Source organism: Oratosquilla oratoria, chromosome 7, assembly GCF_046742065.1.
Source record: "Oratosquilla oratoria isolate Oo_2021 chromosome 7, ASM4674206v1, whole genome shotgun sequence".
In the NCBI taxonomy this organism is placed as follows: domain Eukaryota; kingdom Metazoa; phylum Arthropoda; class Malacostraca; order Stomatopoda; family Squillidae; genus Oratosquilla; species Oratosquilla oratoria.
This window is the reverse complement of record NC_134783.1, coordinates 10449970-10471451: the sequence shown is the minus strand read 5'-3', so window position 1 is coordinate 10471451 and position 21482 is coordinate 10449970. Positions and strand designations below refer to the sequence as shown.

Sequence of the window (21482 nt, the reverse complement as noted above, 5' to 3'; positions counted from 1 at the left end):
TCAGGAAATTGCACAGTCCGGATGGAATTGCAAGCTGGATACTAAAGGAGTGTAAAGAAGAATTAGTAGGGAAAATATATAATAAGTTGTTTGCTTAAGGAAGGAGGTAACAAGGAAGACCCAACAAATTACAGATAATTTCCCTTACAAGTACTGTAGCCAAAATTTGTGAAAAGGTTATCAGAAATAGATGAACAAAACATCTAGAAGAGGACAACATAATAAAACTGAGACAGTTTAGATTCAGACAGGGAATATCATGTGCCACAAATTTTATCTGCATTTACTCAAGACTATTAGATATAATACAGGAAAGGGACAGATGGGCTGATTTTGCTTTCTTAGATATACAAAAAGCTTTTGAGAAAGTGCCACAGAAAACTATTTGGAAAACTGAAAACCATAGGAGGGATGTAAGGTAAACTACTGGAATGAATGTTGAATTTCCTGCATGGAAGAAAAAGGAGAGTAGTGCTCAGAGATAGAGGTTCTACTTTGGAAGAGATGATTAGTGAAGTTCCACAGGGATTGGTACAGGCTCCAATAATGTTTGCTATATATGTGAATGACATGGATGAGGGTGTGGATAGTTACATGAACTTCTTTGCTGATGATGCAAAATTGTTGAGAAAAGTGAGCACTGAAATAGACTGAGTCGCTGCAGAGAGATCTGAACAAAATTTGAGAATGGAGTCTGAAGTGGGAAGTGGACTTCAACATCAAGAAATGTAGTGTAATGGAATTTGTAAAAAGTAAAAACAGGATATCAGCCCAGTGTAAAATTGGTGAAAAGGATGTAAAGAAAGTGGGATTTGAAAAAGACCTGGGAGTAATCATCACAGAGGACATGTTCCCGATAAATAGATGAACAGAATTGTTGGAGAAATATACAACTTGCTGAGGTTAATAAAAGTTGCATTTATATACTTGGACAAAGAATTGGTGAAGAAAATACTAGTTGCACTGGTAAGACCAAGCACTGGAGTATGCAGCGACTGTAGTCACCCAGTACAAAAAAGAATATAAGGAAAAATTGAAAGAATCCAAAGAGCAACTATGAAGAAGGCCTCCATACTTTCAGAACTGTCATATGTAGAGAGACTGTCAAAACTAGAGTTACCAACCCAGGAACAAAGAAGAGAAAGAGGAAACTTGTTAACCATCTATAGAATCATGAGAAGTATGGAAGTCCTTAATAGAGAAGACTTACTAAAATGGAATATGAGAAATACAAGAGGACATGGAAAGCAACTCAAAAAGGACAGTTATAGAAGAGCCCTGAAAAAGAATGGCTTTCCCCACAGAGTGGTGGATGTATGGAACAAACTGGACAAAATGATAGTGTGTGTAAAAACTATACACAAATTTAAGAACAATTTAGATACTGTGAGATACAGAGATGGGACACCATAAGCATAGCTCCCCTTCCTGTAAGATACAACTAGGTGAATACACACACACTTGCTCTCTCTCTCTCTCTCTCTCTCTCTCTCTCTTTTTTTTTCTTTGTCTCTTTTCTCTTAGTCACTTTGCTTCCTTGCAACTTTTCTCTTTCTTTTTTCAGACCCCACTCATATGTTATTTTATGACCTTTGTCAGTCTTATCTGTATGACATTCTTCCTAAGATTTCCAGTGAATATATGGTCAAATCTTGTTTTAATGGACTGATTAGGGGGAGCATGTGTCTCATCCTCCTTCTCAAAATTTTCACTATCTATATACCCTGTCTTTTCCTTTTATGCATGTGTGGATGGAGAGGGGGGATCACTGATTTAATGAAGTGGCCTTGCTGTGGATGTGCTGTGTCTTGAGACATTGCTTCTGACCCAGGGCAGTGGGCAAGATGCAGGGATGACCAGTCATCCAGGAGGTGCCAATATAAGAGGGAGGTAAGGTGGTGGATGGGAGTGGAGTTTGTTGGGGATGGAATGGGTGGGAGTGATTTTTATGTCTTTGTTTTTTGGCTACCTCCCTTGTAAAGGGAAAAAAGCTTGGGGTGTATGTATGAATGCATATACCAAGGGCTTTTACCCAGGGGGGAAAAATACCTTTTTTTTTCCAGAGCTTTTTTTTTTTTTTTTTTTTTTTTAACCAGAGCCTTTTTTTTTTAATTACCAGAGCCATTTTTTATACTTCCAGAGCCATGCACTGTATATATAATTATCAAATGTTCATATACTTAAATTTATTTACTTTCAATTACTAATCAAACATTTGATTCTATTTTGTTCTCATAAATACACGAACGAGGTTATAAATGGGATTTCCCAGTTTCCCTCCTAGGTCTCGAGCGAGTTTGCATATGTACAGTGTACGTATGCATGCGGTGATGTGGTATTGGGTATGGTGCATTGTACATGTAGTCAGCGCATTGATTGGGCAGCTAGCTGCATACAACCAATGAACTTCCCTGCATCAGGTACCATGCAATTCGCAACTAGCGACATTATGTAGCACGATAGTCGTGTAGAGTCTATTCAACATGTACTAGTATACGCGCGCATGCAGCTGATACGAAGCTAGGCTTGGTAAGCCATTGAACTCTAGCAGCTATACCGTGTACACATACATCAAAAAATAAAGTTGATTGATGCGTTACGTTTATGATATCGATTGATAATACAGTGATTGATCATGGGTAAGTTGTGTTTGCTCTGATCCTTTCATCAATGGTGATGGGATTCAGGGATTGCCAAATGATGGATAATGCATGAAAAACGTTGAATCTTGCCGCGGGAGTGATTTTTTTTTTGTGGGGGATCGCTCCCTCTATTGGATTTGCGAGAGCGACATTGGAACTTTCCCTAGCGAAATCGATCGTCGCTCCCGTGTATTTTTTTCGCTGCTTTTACCCCTTTACAAGGGAGGTAGCAAAATCAAAAGGCATGTACCTACTCTCACCCATTCCCCTTCCATCCACTACCCTTTCCTTCTCCTCATCTTAGATCCTTGTGAGTGGATGGTCATCACTGTCTCCCACCCACTCCCCTGGGTCATAAGCAATGCAGCAAGACACAGCACCACCACAGTAAAGCTCTTTCATTTAATTGGCAACCCATTCTCTCTATCCCCCCATGTCAAGTTGTCACTATACAATTTTATTTAGATGTTGGGTTGTGGGTCCAGTAACAGATACCTGCTTGTTGTGATCCTGCAAGATGGTCACCAGAAAGAATTGCACTGCACTTCTTCAAAACTCATCAACTCTCATACCTATATTTCAAGATGGCATCTAATGGGGCTGGCATTTGGTCCCCAGATTGGGCCCAAGCTGTCTCTACTAGCTTCAGATCCCCCCCCCCCCCAATATTTTCCTCATAATGAGTGTCAGCAACTGGCTGCTATCTCCTCCTTCTCCACTTATTATCTAGTGACAGAAACAAACCCACACCAATGCAATAAAAGTAAAACAATTTTTATTCCAAGGAAGATCTGTAAGATGCCAGGAGAACCATTGCTGAGCACTGTGGGTTTCCATCCAGTAAATACTAGGCAAAAATATGTTGGTGTGTCTGTAATTAGGTAATATTTTATTATGTATTCTTTAGATTACTGTGTGATTTCTATTAGGGTAATAATAATAGTTACCTCAGGTTTCACTGACTGGACACCTGCCCATGGTGACTAGCAACATCCCTCAGGCCCTCCCATGGACCTCATTGGGAAAAGACATTGGACTGTTGGCTCTATGGGGCTGTTTCTGTGTCTATCTTAAGTAGTAGGAGGAGGGAGCAGCCACTGGTTGTCAGTTCTCCTTGCATGAAAAGGTGGGAGCTAATGGAGTAAAGGGTAATTAAAGATGAGCTGAAGGGAGATGATAGCTTCTTGACAGTCACAGTACTGCCACCCACAGTTACCTATCATTGGTTCCAGAATTTATACAGATATCAAGTAGTGGTTGAATCCAAGATTACATTCTTCCAGTGACTATATATAGATATAAAAGTTACTCAATAAATCCATCCTTATTTTTGTTTTTCTAGGGTGAGATATGGAACATACAGGCTATCATGAGCAAGCATGGATCTGGTGCTGTAGTCAGTCGAGCACAGGTGAGTTCAGGCTATCAGGTGATGGACCAGCACAAAGAAGCCATCACTGATGCTGCATTCAGTCCAGATGGCACAGCTTTAGCAACAGCATCATTAGATGGCTATGTAAAGTTTTTCCAGGTAAGTAAATGAAGAGTAGTTATTACTTGATTGTAAAGGAAAGAAAAAGAAAAGACTGATTGGATTATGGTATATGTCAGAGTAAATTTATATATATATATATACATTTTTTCAAATAGGTGTACTTAGCCAATGAGGATAAATCTCCACGTTGCATCCATGAATGGAAGCCCCATGATGGAAAGGAACTCTCATCTCTCTTCTTTCTGGATAACCATAAAAACCCAAGTCAAGAGTAAGTATTTTCTAATATTTTCATTAATTGTGTTTGTGTATTTTGAGTCTGGAAACAACTTTTGTTATATACACACACACACACTTTCATCGGATGGACGGCGAGAATTGGAATTCCGAAGAAAAAGGAAAATCTATGTGGATCTCAACATCAAGGAAGTACCTTATTGTATTTATAGGGAAGGGGAAAGCTTGTGGTGTAGTGGGAAAGTGATAAAAAAAGGAGAAGGGGAGGGATTATTGAGGAAAATGGAAGGAAATGATGAAGAGGGGGACATGGTCCAGGAGGCCAGGCATCTTGTAAACAAAAGACGGACCGATGATGATGATGATTTCGGTGATGACAGGATCAACAAAAATGTAAAGATTAGAAATATAGATAAGAGCAGCACAGTGGAAGTTGATGATAATACAGGTAGTCTTCGACTTATGACCGAGTTCTGTTCCGACAGACAGGTCGTAAGTTGATCTGGACGCAAGTCGGTCTATATATATATACAGTATATATTACCCTTTATATAATATATATATATATATATATATTGTATATATATATATATAATATATATATATATATAATATATATATATATATATATATTGTATATTTAGCATACTGAAATAATCTTAGCATCTTTGAACTATGTTGTATAGTATTTTTAACCTTTTTATAATTTCATCTGATTTTCTTTGGGAAACGTAGCCTAGGCCTAAGCATATTGAATGAAATCCTATCATCTTTGACCTATGATATTTAATACTGTATTTGTTAACCTTTGAATTATTTTACCATCAGACTTTCTTTAGGAAAACGTATGCATACTGAATAAAATCTTATTATCTTTGAGCTACGTTGTTTAGTATTCATTAACTTTTCATCATTTTTGTTAGGAAATGTAGCCTAGGCCTATGCATACTGAATAAAGTCCTGTCATCTTTGACCTACAAATCCTTTTTTGTTGGTTACATTAAAATCATTGTAAAGCAAAATTAGGAAAAAAAATATTTCGAAACACATTCTTTTTGTTTACGTACTGTACCGAAAATATTGTTATCGACAACAGACTAGGCATAAACAAAGTTTACTGTTACATTTTATTAATCGCAAAACATAAAAATACAAAATGCAGTACCGAACATTTTGTCTTCGACAACAGACTAGGCATAAAAAAATACTGTTACAATTTATTAATTGCATACATACATACATACATATACCAAGGCTTTTTCCCCCTTCCAAGGGAGGTAGCCAAAAAGGGAAAAGCATAAAAACACTCCCACCCATTTCATCCCTAAATACACTCCACACCCCTCCCACCCTTCCTCTCATCTGAGCACCTCCTGGATGACGGGTCATCCCTGCACCCTGCCCACCGCCCTGGGTCAGAAGCAGTGTCGCAAGACACAGTACATCCACAGCGAGGCCGCTTCATTTAATCGGCGACCCCCCTCTCCGTCCCCCTTTGCATATAAGGCGAGGACGGGGAGAAATCCCTTCGGGCTGCGTCAAAATTTACTCACACATACTACCCCACCCCCCACTTCCCCGCCCATTCCTCCTCATGCAGTCACAACATCATCCATATACAACCATTCTCCACTCACCTCTGTCTTCCGTCCTCTCCCTTCCTTCCTCAACAGACATTCCCCTCTTCCCCAAAGCCCCCTTCACCCCATCCATCCACCTCATCCTAGGACGTCCCCTCATGTTCACTCATGTTCAATTTATTAATTGCAAAACATAAAAATACAAAATGTAAGGCAAAATTAGGATTTTTTTTATTTTTTATTTCAACAAAACAAAAATTCTTTTCGTTTAAGTACTGTTCCGAACATATTGTAATCGACAACAAACTAGCCTAGGCATAAAAAGTTTGGTTATATTTTATTAATTGCAAAACATACAAAAATACAAAATGCAATGCAAAATTAGGAAACATTTTACTTCAAACAAACAAAATGAAAGAATATTTAGCTGGCTGGGATGCTGACGCTGCCGGCAGCCTGCGAAAACTATCGTACTCGCGTCTTGCAGCGTGTGGAGTAATGTACTGCACTGCCAGGCATAACATTGCAATTCTATTACTCTATTAAATGTTAGATATTATTGCACCATCTCGTGGTCGTAAAGTCGATCAGTCGTAAGTCGCATAGGTCGTAAGTCGACGACTACCTGTAGTTTCCTCCCCCGATTAGCAAGACTAGAGGAAAAACTTGACAAAATGACTGAGCATTGGGAAAATTGGTTCGGTAACGTAGCCAAGATTGTGCAGAGAGTTGAAAGATTGGAAGAACTAGAGAAGGCGAACAAAAACTTAACTTTAGAAATAGAAGAATTAAAAAGACAGTTAAAAGAAGTTAAAGAAGAGAATGAGGAATTAAAGAGGAATAATAAATACAATAAAGAGGCCATAGCAAAGGAAGCACAGGGCTGGAAAAAAATCCAAGAAAAAAGTAAAGTTGCATTTACTGACATAATTAAGCAACAAATGAAAGAACAAACTGAAGACTCGGTTATTAAAGTGATGAGACAGAAGGAGAGTATAGTAAGAGACTTAGCAGACAAAAAGAAATGTATGATTATATTAGGAATGGAAGAGAAATTTAACCAAAATTGAGCCACAAGAATTAAAGAGGAAAAAGAAAAAGTAAATAGTTTACCAGAATTAGTTCAGGAAGATGAACCTGAAATCATGAAACAAATTGAAGAGATGTTTAGGCTCAGAAAATATAGTACAGATAAGACCAGACCAATTAAGATTAAATTCAGGTCACAAACGACAGCAGAGAATATCTTTGCAAAAACAGGGAAGCTAGCAGCAAGTGAACAATATAAAAAGGTAAGGATAAAAAGAGAAATGAATAAAGAGGAAAGAGAGGAAGAAGAAATGAAAAGGCAAGAAGCTAAAGAAAAAAACGAGAACAGAACGGAGTCAGAAAAAGAAGAATTCTATCGGAGAGTAGTGAATATGAAAGTGAGGAAATGGACCATAACAGAGAGAAACAAAAAAGAACAGAAAATAATTGGAAGTAACAGAAAGTTAAGAGTGGCCCACACAAATATAGATGGATTAATAACAGGACTGAATGAACTGAACGAGTATCTGAAGGAAAAAGAACTGGACATAATGGGAATTGTAGAGACAAAATTAAAAGGTCCACTACCACCCAACAGAATAGGACACAATGCATATAATTATTGGATTAGAAACAGAGAGATAAAACAAGGGGGTGGAGTTATGTTCCCGACTAAGAAGGATATAAGTGTGAAGAGTGTCACATATGGAAAGAATAGAGATGATTATGATAGAAGTAGAAGACAGAGATAAGAAGAGCAGAAATAATGTAATAAACTATGTGCCCCCAAAAACAGCCTCGTGGGAAGAGAGTGAACATAAAAGTATATTAGAAGACACAAGAATAACATTAAACAAGATAATGGAAGATGGAGGAAGAATAGTTATGATGGGTGACTTTAATTGCAAAGAAGTCTGCTGGGAAGAGATGACAGTAAAGGGTGGAGAAGACTCATGGGGAAATGTTCTACTTGAGATGATTATTGACCACACAATGACACAATGGATTCAAGAGAACACTAGGTATAGAAATGAAGAACCATCAAGACTAGACCTAATAATCACATCAGAACCTGAAATAGTGGAAAAGATAGAATACCAGGCACCAATAAGTAAAAGTGACCACATATTGATAGAACTAGAACTAGAACTAAATGAGGAAAAATGCATGAAAAGAAATGAACAATATAGAAAAGGAAGATAAATGTATGAAAAAACAAATTTTGATAGAATAAGAGAATTCTTTCAAAATGAAAACTGGGAAAGAATACACAAAGAAGATACAACAGTAGAAGAGAAATGGAATATTTTGACAAAAATTTATAAAAAAAGGAGTGGAAAAGTATGTCCCAAGACAAAATCAAGAAAAAGCATATGTAAAGTGCTGGCACAACAAAAGTTGTAAGGAGTTGAAAGACAAAAGAGATAAAGCTTGGACCAAATGGAAGAAAAACAAAAGACCTGAAAAACGGAAAATATATACTAGTTATAGAAATGAATATGTACAAGTGTGCAGAGATGAAAAAAGAAAATATGAAAAAGATGTCATAGAAAAATGTGAAGATCAACCAAAACTATTTTACAGATTTGTGAATAACAAACTGAAAAACAAACAAGAATTAGAGAAATTACTACAAGGAGGAGTTGAATACACAGAGGAAATGGAAATGGCAGAAATTATGAACAAGCATTTTAAATCGGTGTTTACAAGGGAGAACATACAACCTGGAGAGATCGAATGGGAAGAGAAAGTCCCCCCTATGAAATAAATAGAAGTAACAAAGAATGAAATAATAAAACACTTGAGTAATCTTGATGTCAGAAAATTGCATGGACCAGATGAAATAGCAAACTGGATTTTGAAAGAATGCAAGAATGAACTGGCAGACAAAATACAAAGCATAATAAACAGTTCCTTGAAAGAAGGAAAAGCTCCAAAAGATTGGAAAAGAGCAAATATAGTACCTATATACAAAGGAGAAAATAAAAAGGACCCTACAAACTATAGACCAGTCTCCCTAACAAGTACAATAGCAAAAATATGTGAAAGAATTATCAAAAGTAGATGGGTAGAGTATTTAGAAAAAAAACGACATACTAAATCCAAGGCAATTTGGATTCAGCCAAGGACGATCATGCGTTACCAATTTAATATGTTTCTATTCAAGGCTAATAGATATAATACAAGAAAGAGATGGATGGGCTGATTGTGCATTTCTAGACCTAAAAAAAGCTTTTGACAAAGTACCACATAAGAAGTTACTTAAGAAATTAGAAACTGAAGGAGGAATACAGGGCAAACTGCTTAAATGGATGGAAGACTTTTTGCACGAAAAAAAAATGAGAGTAGTGATAAGAGACAAACACTCTAACTGGGATGAAGTAATAAGCGGTGTTCCCCAAGGAACAGTTCTGGCCCCAATAATGTTTGCTATATATATTAATGATATGGACAAAGAAATTGAAAGTTACATGAGCTTCTTTGCAGATGACGCAAAACTGTTAAAAAAAATGAACATGGAAGAAGATTGTGAGTCACTACAAAGTGATCTCAATAAATTATGGGAATGGAGTAGGAAGTTGGAGATGGAGTTCAATACCAAAAAGTGTAGTATAATGGAATTTGGAAAAAGCAAAAAAAAAGAATAACAGGATCATATAAAATGGGAGAAGAAGGAATAAAAAAAGTAGAAAATGAGAAGGACCTGGGAATCATTATTATGAATAATATGTCACCTGAGAAACATATAAATAAGATTTTTGGAGAAACTTATAATTTAATAGGAACAATCAAATTGGTATTTACATACCTGGATGAAGATATGGTGAAGAAAATTCTAATCACCCTGATAAGACCAAGATTGGAATATGCAGCAACGATGTGGTCACCAAATACAAAGAAATGTATAACAAAAGTTGAAAGAATACAAAGAGCAATTACAAAATTGGCACCAACACTCAAAACTATTTTATGAAGAGAGACTAGCAAAACTTTAGCTACAGACACTAGAGCAGAGAAGAGAGGAGATTTGATAGCTATTTACAGAATCATGAAAGGCATAGAAATTATTGATAAAGAGGATCTAATAAAATGGGATGACAGACATACAAGAGGACACGGAAAGAAAATCAAGAAAGCTATAGAAGAGATCTGAAAAAGAATAGCTTTCCTCACAGAGTAATAGACATTTGGAACAAGTTAGATGAGAAAGTGGTGTGTGCAAAAACAATGCATGAATTTAAAAATAGTTTAGATAAAATGAGATATGAAGACGGGACTCCACAAGCATAGCTCCCCTTCCTGTAAAATACAACTAGGTAAATACACACACACATATATATATATATATATATATATATATATATATATACATATATATATATATATATACATATATATACACACATACACATATGTTCCATTTCTCTTCCATCTTTGTTTAGATAAAGAAACAAAGATGGAAGAGAAGGGGAACATATTAAAAGAAAAATACAAGGAGGGAACAGATAAATATGTACCAAAGAAGAAACAAAAAAGGGTATACATAAATTGTTATAACAAAAAGTGTAGTGAAACTAAAGATAGAAGAGACAAAGCCTGGAAAAAAGACAAAAAAAAGGCAGACGTACATCAAACTAAGAAACGAATATGTAAAAATACACAGGGAAGAAAAAAGAAACTATGAAAAAGACATAATAAAAAAATGCAAGGACCACTGTAAACTATTCTATAGTTATGTAAATGACAAACTAAAAGACCAACATGATATAATGAAACTGCATGAAGGAAATAAAGAATATATAGATAATGTAGAAATAGCTGAAATTATGATCAAACATTTTAAATCTGTATTCACAATTGAAAGCTCACAAAATTGGGGGGAAGAACAGAGAGAAAGATCCCTGCAATGAAAGAAATAAGTCATAGAAAGAAATAAGGGAACAGATAAAAAATTCTTGATGTCAGAAAGTCACACGGGCTGGATGGAATTGCAAATTGGATATTGAAAGAATGTATAGATGAACTAATGGACAAATACGCAATATAATTGATTTCTCACTCAAAGAAGGAAAAATACCCCAAGATTGGAAAAATGCAAATATTGTACTAATATACAAAGGAGGGGACAAAGAAAATCCAGCCAGCTGTAAACTAGTCTCCCTTACAAGTACAATAGCAAAAATATGTGAATAAGTTATCAAAAGTAAATGGAACACTTCAAAGAGAACAAAATACTAAATAAAAAACAATTTGGATTTAGATGTGGAAGATGATGCGCCACAAACTTAATATGCTTTTACTTGAGACTAATAGAAATAATTCAAGAAAGGGATGGATGGACAGATTGTGCCTTCTTAGGTTTACAAAAGGCATTTGACAAAGTACCACACAAAAAGCTAATAAGAAAAATTGAAACAATAGGTGGAATACAAGGAAAGTTATTGGAATGGATGAAAGTTTTCTTGAATGGAAGAAAAATGTGGGTGGTACTCAGAGAGAAGAACTCAGATTGGAAAAAAATGATAGGTGGAGTCCCACAAGGCTCTGTATTGGCTCTGATAATGTTTGCCATATACGTAAATGCCTTTACAGGAGGAAATAGAAGGAAGGGAAGTGAGTGGTGGGATGAGAAAGCAAAGAAGGATGTAGGAGAAAAGTAGGCTTTCATAGATTGGTTACAAATCAGGACGAGGGAATCTTATGAGAGTTACAAAGTAAAGAGAAGTAAAGCGTAAGATAAAGGAGGCAAAGAGGAGAGCAGATGTGAAATGGGGTCAGAGTATGACAGAAAATTTTGAAAGTAATAAAAAGAGGAAGAGGAGGTGAATCAAGTAGAGAAGAAAAGGTAAAAGGTGTAGATGGAGAGATGATAATGGAAGAGAAGGCAGTGAGAGGAAGGTGGGCAGAGTATTTTAGGGAGTTGCTAAATGTGGAGGAGGATAGGGAGGGAAAGATAGTTGCAGTGTGAAGAGCTAAGAAAATGACTGTAATGAGTGAGGAAAATGGAGGAGAAATAAGGAAAGATGAAGTGAAAGCAGGTGTTAAGATGATGAAAGCAGGTAAGGCACCTGGGTTGGATGAATGCCATGCAGATTGGCTGAAAAAAGGAGGTACAGTAATGGTAGACTGGCTGGTGAGGTTATTTAATGTTTGTTTATGAGAGGGTAGAGTGCCGGAGGACTGGAGAAGTGCCTGTATAGTTCCACTTTACAAGGGAAAAGGGGACAAGTGTGAGTGTAGTAGTTTGAGAGGGATCAGCTTGTTAAATGTAGTTGGGAAGGCTTATGGGAGGATCTTGCTTGAGAGGATTAGGAGAGTAATTGGTGAGGAACATTGTGGGTTTAGGACAGTTAGGGGTTGTGTAGATCAGATTTTTGTGGTAAGACAGATATATGAGAAAGCTATAGGAAAAGGTAAGGATGTTTTTTGGGCTTTTATGGATCTGGAAAAGGCTTAATGACAGGGTAGACAGGAAGGTACTGTGGGAGGTACTGCAGATATATGGGCTAGGAGGAAAGCTGTTAAGAGCAGTCAAGAGTTTATGAGAAAGTAGTAGAGCTTGTGTTAGGATTAGAAATGGAGAGAGAGAGTGATTTGAGGTAAGGGTGGGACTTCATCTGGGATGTTTTATGTTGACCTGGCTGTTCAATTAATACATGGATGGGGTGGTGCGAGAGGTGAATGCAAGGGTAGTGGGTCAGGGATTGGAAATGGTTAAAGAAAATGGAGAAAAGTGGGAGGTAAGCCAGTTGTTGTTGTTTGCTGACCACACTGCACTTGTAGCAGGATCAGAGAAGGGATTGAGGAAGTTAGTGGCAGAGTTTGGGAAGGTGTGTGAAAGAAGGAAATTGAAGATAAATGTGGGTAAAAGTAAGGTGATGAAATGTACAAGGGGAGAAAGTGGCAGCAGGCTAGAAGTGAGTATAAAAGGAGAGAGACTGGAGGAAGTGAATAGTTGTAGATACTTGCGTGTGAATGTGGCAGGAAAAGGTGGAGTGTAGGTGGAGGTAGAATGTAGATTGAGAGAAGCAACTAAATGCCTTGGGATATTAAAAAGTGTAATGAGAAATAGATATTTGGGAATGGATGCTAAAAGGAGATTGTATTTACCTAGTTGGAATTTGGAAAAAGCAAAAATAGAATATCGGGACAATACAAAATTGGTGCAAAGGAAATTAAAAAAGTCAACTTGGAAAGGGACCTATGAGTAACTATCACCTATGACATGGCACCAAACATATCAACAAATTAGTCAGAGACACTTTCAATTTATTAAGATCAATGAAAGTGGCCTTTGACAGCATGGATGAAGAAATGGTATAGAAAATATTAGTTACATTGATAAGACCAAAATTGGAATACGCTGTGGCACTATGGACACCTAGTACTTAAAAGAACATAAAATAGAAAGAATTCTAAGAGCAATGACATATATGGCACCAACACTCTCCAAATTGATATATAAACTAAGATTGGACAAGCTGGAACTACCAACCCTGGAACAAAGAAGAGAAAGAGGAGAACTGCTAACCATCTACAGAATTATGAAAGGGATGGAAGTCCTTAGTATAGATGACTTACTAAAATGGGATAAAAGAAAAACGAGGACACGAAAAGAAACTTAAAAAGTATAGTTACAGAAGAGAATTGAAAAAGAATAGCTTCCCACACAGAGGGATAGATATCTGGAACAAACTGAATGAGGAAATAGTGAGTGCAAAAACTATATAAGAATTTAAGATCAAACTGGATGCTGAAAGATACAAAAGCGTGTCACTATGAGCATAGCTCTCTTCCCGTAAAATACAACTAGGTAAATACAATGGAGAAGAGTTGTCTATGGATGATGCTGTGAATCATGAGGGGGAGTGGGTGGGAGATGGGGGTGGGGGAATGTATGAGAAATAAATTGACGCAGCCCAAAGGGATTTCTCCCCGTCTTCTCCTTTTCTGCATGAAGGGACGGAGAGGGGAGGGGGTTGCCGAATTAATAAAGAGGCCTTGCTACGGATGTGCTGTGTCTTGCAACATTGCTTCTGACCCAGGGTAGTGGACAAGATGCAGGGATGACCTGTCATTCATGAGCTGCCAAGATAAGGAGGGTAGAGGGGAGTGGAGTATGTAGGGGATGGAATAGGTGGGAGTATTTATGCCTTTGTCTTTTGAATACCTCTCATGTAAGTTGGAAAAAAGCCTTTGGTATATGTATGTAAATACAACTAGGTAAATACATACATATACCAAGGCTTTTTTCCACTTATAAGGGAGGTAGCCAAAAAGGGAAAGGCATAAAATCATTTCCACCCATTCCATCCCAGAATACACTCCACACCCCTCCACCCTCCCTCTTATCTGAGCACCTCCCGGATGACGGGTCATCCCTGCACCTTGTCCACTGCCCTGGGTCAGAAGCAGTGTCGCAAGACACAGCACATCCACAGCAAGGGTCAGAAGCAGTGTTGCAAGACACAGCACATTCAACAGCACATCCACAGCAAGGTAAATACACACATACATATACCAAAAGCTTTTTCCCCCTTACAAGGGATGTAGCCAAAAACAAAGGCATAAAATCACTCTTACCCATTCCATTAATATATATATATATATATATATTCCCACTTGAGTTGTACGAGGTGACAAAAAAATGGGATGGGGATAGGACTAGGAATCCTGCTAACTCTAGCCCCAAAGGGGACATTCCTAAAAAATGTAAAGGCATAAGAGGGTCTAGGAGTTCTCCAACCAGTTCCCTAAGGTTTGGGTCTTTTAATATGTATGGATGTGGTGCAGATGAGAGTAAAAGGGAAGAGATAGGCAGTATGTTTGTGAGAAAAAGGATGGATGTGTTGACATTGAGTGAAACTGAGTTGAAAGGGAGGGGCAAGTATGAACTTGGGAGTGTAGTTGGAAGGTTCTCAGGAGTGAAGAGAGGACGAGGGAGAGAAGGGGTGGCTATACTAGTAAGTGAAGAGATAGGTAAGTGTGTAGTGTAGTGGAAAGAGGTTTCTTCAAGGTCAATATGGATGAAGGTGAAACTGAGAAGGGAGATGTGGATTTTTGTAAGTGCATGTGGACCTGGTAGTGAGAAGTGTGTAGAGGAAAGGGGGGCTTTTTGGATGGATTTAAATGAGTGCATGGAGGGATTAGGGAGAAATGTCACTAATTGTACTGAAAGACCTTAATGCTAGGGTAGGAAATGAACAAATAGACAGTGATTGGGAAGTATGGAGTTCCAGGAAAAAATCATAGTGGAGAGTTGATGGTGGAGATGTATCTTGAAAGAGAGTTGATGATAGCAAACAGTGTTTATGAAGAAAGTCAAGCATGAGTGCACATGGAAGAGGGTAGTGGATGGAAGGGTGGTAGATAGAGCATTAATGGACTATATAGTGGTAACCAGGAGTATAGAAGGAAGAGTTAAGGATGCACATGTTCTAAGAGGAGAGAGTGGGGGAATATCAGATCATTTTCTGGTGGAAGGTAAGTTGAGAGTGGAGGATAGGTGGAGAAAGAGGAAAAGGGCAGAAGGTAGAGGGTTACTAAGAGTGAACTGCTTAAATGAGAAAGAAAAGGAGGAGTACAAGAAGAAGCTGAGAGAGGAGTGGGAGGGAGTGAAGGATAGAGTAGAACTAGGAGTGGACAAGGAATGGGGATAATTCAAGGAGGGAGTCATAAGGTGTGCAAAGATGGTGTATGGAACAAGGAGGACAGGAGGAAATAGAAGGAAGGGTAGTGAGTGGTAGGATGAGGAAGAAAAGAAGGGTGTAGAAGAGAAGAAGCAGGCTTTCATAGATGGGTTACAAAATAGGACAAGGGAATCATATGAGAGGTACAAAGAAAAGAGAAGGGAAGTAAAGCACAAATTAAAGGAGGCAAAGAGGAGAGCAGATGTGAAATGGGGAAGAGTATGATGGAAAATTTTGAAAGTAATAAAAAGATGTTTTAGAAAGAAATTAAGAGAGGAAGAGGAGGCAAATCAAGTAGAGAAGAAAAGGTAAAAGGTGCAGATGGAGATATGATAATGGAAGAGAAGGCAGTAAGAGGAAGATGGGCAGAGTATTTTAGGGAGTTGTTAAATGTGAAGGAGGATAGGGAGGGAAAGATAGTTGCTGTGGGAAGTGCTAAGAAAATGAGAGTGATGAATGAAGAAAATAGAGAAATAAGGAAAGATGAAGTGAAGGCAGTTGTTAAGATGATGAGCAGGTAAGGCACCTGGTCTGGATGGATGTCATGTAGAATGTCTGAAAAAAGGAGGCACAGTGATGGTGGACCGGATGGTGAGGTTATTTAATATTTGTTTAAGAGAGGGTAAAGTGCCAGAGGACTGGAGGAGTGCCTGTGTAGTTCCACTTTACAAGAGAAAAGGGGACAAGTGTGAGTAGTAGTAGTTTCAGAGGGATCAGGTTGTTAAATGTAGTTAGGAATGCTTATTGAAGGGTCTTGCTTGAGAGGATTAGGAGAGGAAGAGAGGGAGTAATTGGTGAGGAACAGTATGGGTTTAGGACCGGTAAGGGTTGCATAGATCATGTTTTTGTGGTAAGACAGATAGGTGAGAAAGCTATAGCAAAAAGGTAAGGATGTTTTTTTTTGGCTTTTATGGATCTGGAAAAGGCTTATGACAGGGTAGAGAGGAAGGTACTGTGGGAGGTATTGCAAATGTATGGGCTAGAAGGAAAGATGTTAAAAGCAGTCAAGAGTTTTTAGAAGAGTAGTAGAACATGTGTTAGAAATGGAGAAAGTGAGTGATTTGAGGTAAAGGTCGGACTTCGTCAAGGATGTTTTATGTCGTCCTCGCTGTTCAATTTTTACAAGGATGGGGTGGTGCGAGAGGTAAATGCAAGGGTAGTGGGACAGGGATCAGAGATGATTAAAGAAAATGAAGAAGAGTGGGAGATAAGCCAGTTGTTCTTTGCTGACCACACTGCACTTGTAGTAGGGATTGAAGAAATTAGTGACAGAGTTTGGGAAGGTGTGCGAAAGAAGTTGAAGATAAATGTGGGTAAAAGTAAGGTGATGAGATGTACAAGGGGAGAAAGTGGCAGTAGACTGGAAGTGAGTATTAAGGGAGAGAGACTGGAGGAAGTGGATAGTTTTAGATACTTGGGTGTGAATGTGGTGGGAAAGGGAGGAGTGGTGGTGGAGGTAGAATGTAGATTGAGAGAAGCGAGTAAATGCCTTGAGGGATTAGAAAGTGTATAGATTTGAAATAGATTTGGGAATGGATGCTAAGAGGAGATTGTATGAAGGAGTGATTGTGCTGACATTACTGTAAGGGGGGAGAAACATGAAACATAAGAGAGGAGTTTGAATGTGTTTGAGATGAAATGCCTGAGAAGTATGATAGGGGTTACTAGGCTGGATAGAGTAAGAAATGAGGAGGTGAGGAGGAGAGTGGGGGTGGAAAGGGAGTTGGGAGATAGGGTTGATGAAAAAGTTTTGGGATTGTTTGGAGACATGTAAAGAATGAGTGAAGAAAGACTAGTAAAAGAGGTGTGAAGGGCAGAGATAGAAGTAGTGAACATGAGGGGGCAAACTAGGATGAGATGGATTTGAGAGGATGGAAAATAGGGGTGAATGGAGAATGGTTTTGTACGGATGATGCTGTGATGCATGAGATGGAGATGGATGGATTTGTTTTTACTCTATGCTAATAGAAATAATGCAAGAAAGGGGTGGATGGGGTGATTGTGCTTTCCTAGATTTACAAAAGGCATTTGATAAAATACAACACAAAAAGCTACTAAAAAAGAAAATAAAAATAATAGGTGTACAAGGAAAGTTATCGAAATGGATGGAAGATTTCTTGAATGAGAGGAAAACAAGGGTGGTATTTAGAGACAAAAACTCAACCTGGGAAGAAATGATAAGTGGAGTCCCACAAGGTTCTGTATTAGCTCCGATAATGTTTGCCATATAAATGACATGGATGAAGATGTAGAATGTTATATGAACTTCTTTGCAGATAATGCATAACTGCTAAAGAAAGTAAGCACAGAAAAAGACTGGATCACTACAGAGAGACCTGGACTACTTCGGGGAATGGAGCCAAATATGGGAAGTGAACTTCAAGATCAAGAAATATAGTATAATGGAGTTTGGAAAAAGTAAAAATAGAATATCAGGGCAAAATTGGTACAAAGGAAGTTAAAAAAGTTAGCTCTGAAAAGGACCTAGGAGTAATTAACAAAAACATGTCACTAGTTAGTGACAAGCATATTAACAAAATAGTCAGAGAAACCTACAATTTGCTAAGATCATGTACCACAAATTTGATCTGTTTTTACTTTAGACATAATCCAAGAAAGGGACGGATGGGCTGATTGTGCTTTCTTAGATCTACAAACTTTTGATGAAGTCTCTCACAAAAAACTATTAAGAAAACTGGAAACCATAGGATACAAAGAAAACTACTGAAATGGATGGAGGACTTTTTGCATGGAAGAAAAATGAGAGTAGTACTGAGAGATGAGAGTTCTACTTGGGAGGAGGGAATTAGTGGAGTTCCACAAGGATCAATATTGGCTCCAATAAGGTTTGCTATGTAAATGACATGGACAAAGGTGTGGAATGTTACATGAACTTCTTTGCAGATGATGCAAAATTGTTAAAGAAAGTGAGTACTGAAACAGACTGTGACTCACTACAGAGATCTGAACAGGGTCTGGGAATGGAGTCAGAAGTGGGAAGTGGACTATAATGTAAAGAAATGTAACATAATGGGATTTGGAAAAAGTAAAAAGAAAATATTTATATCAAGATAATATAAAATTGGTGAAAAAGAAGTAACGAAACTGGAATCTGAAAAAGACCTAGGAGTGATCCTCACAAAAGATAGGTCCCCAGACAAGCATGTAAACAAAATTGTCGGCAAAACCTATAACTTGCTAAGATCAATAAAAGTGGCTTATACTTAAGTGGATGAAGAAATGGTAAAGAAAATATTAGTCACACTGATAAGGCCCAAATTGAAGTATGCAGCAACACTATGGTCACCCAGTACTAAAAAGAATTAAAAAAAAAAAAAAAAAAAAATGAGAGAATCCAGAGAACAACCATGAAGATGGCTCCAACCTATCAAAAATGTCACATGAAGAAAGATTGTCAAAACTAGAACTACTGACTCAGGAACAAAGGAGAGAAAGAGGTGACTTGTTGACCATCTACAGAATTATGAAAGGTGTAGAAATCCTTGATAGAGACAGCTTACTAAATTGGGACAAGAGAAACATAAGAGGAAATGGAAAGAAACTCAAAAAGGACAGTAATGGAAGAGACAAAAAAAAAAAAAAAAATCCCCATAGAGTGGTGGATGTATGGAACATACTTGACAAATCAATAGTGTATGTAAAAACAATACAAGAATTTAAGAGCAAATTAGACATGGCGAGATACAGAGACAGGACACCACGATTGTAGCTCCCCTGCCCTAAGATACAACTAGGTAAATACACACACCAGAAGGCTTTTTCCTCATCATAAAGGGGGTGGTAGTCAATGCATACACCCATTCTGCATCTGTCCCACACCCAACCAAAACTCCATTCAATGTCCCTGCCATCTTTGTACTTCATGGCTAAAGGCTCATCCCTGTTCCCTGCCACATTACTTGGGTTAGAAGTAATGCAGCAAGACAATCACTTCCATAGCAGGATTTGACAACCAGAGCTGCTTCATTATATTTTAGAGTTTTTTGTCAATGGTAGAAGTTAACCATTTGATTTGACTGTTGGATGCTTTGTTGATTCATGGTGGTCAGTGGTAAGAAATGTCAGTGATTATATCTGAGGGGAAGCTGACAGTTTTTTGCCTCAGTCATGGCTCTAGTTTGTCAAATATATTTGTGTATTTTTGGCTGCTATTTTGTTGCTGTGATGGGCAATGTAGGTTATTTACATCATTGATACTAAAAAAAATTGTGGTAAAGTGATAGCCCCAGTCTGTCTTGTCTATCTGTATACTAAGGGCTTCTCCCTTTTAGCCCATGTACTGGAAGGAATAAACCCTCTTAAGTTTATCTCCTCAACCTAGTGATATTGTACAAACATGTACCAAGGGCTTTTCCTCCCCTACAAGTGATAAAAAAAAACTCAGTTTAGTTTGTATGACAACTTCTTTTATCAGTTATTAATTTAATTTAATTTTTTTTTTTACAGTGTGCAATTCTGGAAGTATGCTGTAACAGGTGCTGAAAATAATGCTGAGCTTAAAGTTTGGTCATGTGAATCATGGGACTGCTATCAAGTCCTAAGGTTTCACCAAGTTCCTCACTATGCTCCCAGCAAACCCCTCACCCTTAAGGCTGCCATAGACCCAACATCATCTTTCATTGTGCTGTCAGATTTGGATAGACGGGTGAGTCAGATATTGAACATGTATTTTTATTTTTTCCTGTTTCATATAGTTAATATAGATTGGTTACAAAATAGGATGATAGAATCATATGAGAGGTACAAAGAAAAGAGAAGAGAAGTAAAGCATAAGATAAAGGAGGCAAAGAGTATGACAGAAAATTTTGAAAGTAATAAAAAGATGTTTTGGAAAGAAATTAAGAGAGGAAGAGGAGGCAAATCAAATAGAGAAGAAAAGGTAAAAAGTGCAGATGGAGAGATGACAATGGAAGAGAAGGCAGTAAGAGGAAGATGGGCAGAGTATTTTAGGGAGTTGTTAAATGTGAAGGAGGATAGGGAGGGAAAGGTAGTTGCAGTGGAAGCACTAAGAAAATGACTGTGATGAGTGAGGAAAATGGAGGAGAAATAAGGAAAGATGAAGTGAAGGGAGTTGTTAAGATGATGAGAGCAGGTAATGCACCTGGGTTGCTTGGATGTCATGCAGAATGTCTGAAAAAAGGAGGAACAGTTATGGTGGACTGGCTGGTGAGGTTATTTAATGTTTGTTTATGAGAGGGTAGAGTGCCAGAGGACTGGAGGAGTGCCTGTATAGTTCCACTTTACAAAGGAAAAGGGGAGAAGTGTGAGTGTAGTAGTTTCAGAGGGATCAGGTTGTTAAGTGTAGTTGGGAAGGCTTTGGGATGGTCTTGCTTGAGAAGAATAGGGGAGGAAGAGAGGGAGTAATTTGGTGAGGAACAGTGCGGGTTTAGGACAGGTAAGGGTTGCATAGATCAGATTTTTGTTGTAAGACAGATATGTGAGAAAGCTTTAGGAAAAGGTAAGGATATTTTGGATTTTTTTTATCTGGAAAAAGCTTATGACAAGGTAGACAGGAAGGCACTGTGGGAGGTATTGCAGATGTATGGGCTAGGAGGAAAGCTTTAAAGAGCAGTCAAGAGTTTTTAGGAGAGTAGTAGAGCTTGTGTTAGGATTAGAAATGGAGAGAGTGAGTGGTTTGAGGTAAAGGTGGGACTTCGTCAGGGATGTGTTATGTCGCCTTGGCTGTTCAATTTATACATGGATGGGGTGGTGCGAGAGGTAAATGCAAGGGTAGTGGGTCAGGGGTTGGAGATGGTTAAAGAAAATGGAGAAAAGTGGGAGATAAGCC

General features: G+C 37.9%; 1 protein-coding gene across 4 annotated transcripts in view; it reads left to right on the top strand.

Annotated features, from left to right (window-relative positions):
• Positions 1 to 21482, top strand: part of Ge-1 (Enhancer of mRNA-decapping protein 4 homolog Ge-1) — a 166085-nt gene that overhangs the window by 18956 nt on the left and 125647 nt on the right. For all 4 annotated transcript variants that reach the window (XM_076187801.1, XM_076187800.1, XM_076187799.1 and 1 more), the window contains exons 6-8: positions 3985 to 4173; positions 4293 to 4408; positions 20141 to 20339. In XM_076187801.1, coding sequence (XP_076043916.1) covers positions 3985 to 4173; positions 4293 to 4408; positions 20141 to 20339 — 504 coding nt within the window. The remainder of the gene's footprint in view (positions 1 to 3984; positions 4174 to 4292; positions 4409 to 20140; positions 20340 to 21482) is intronic.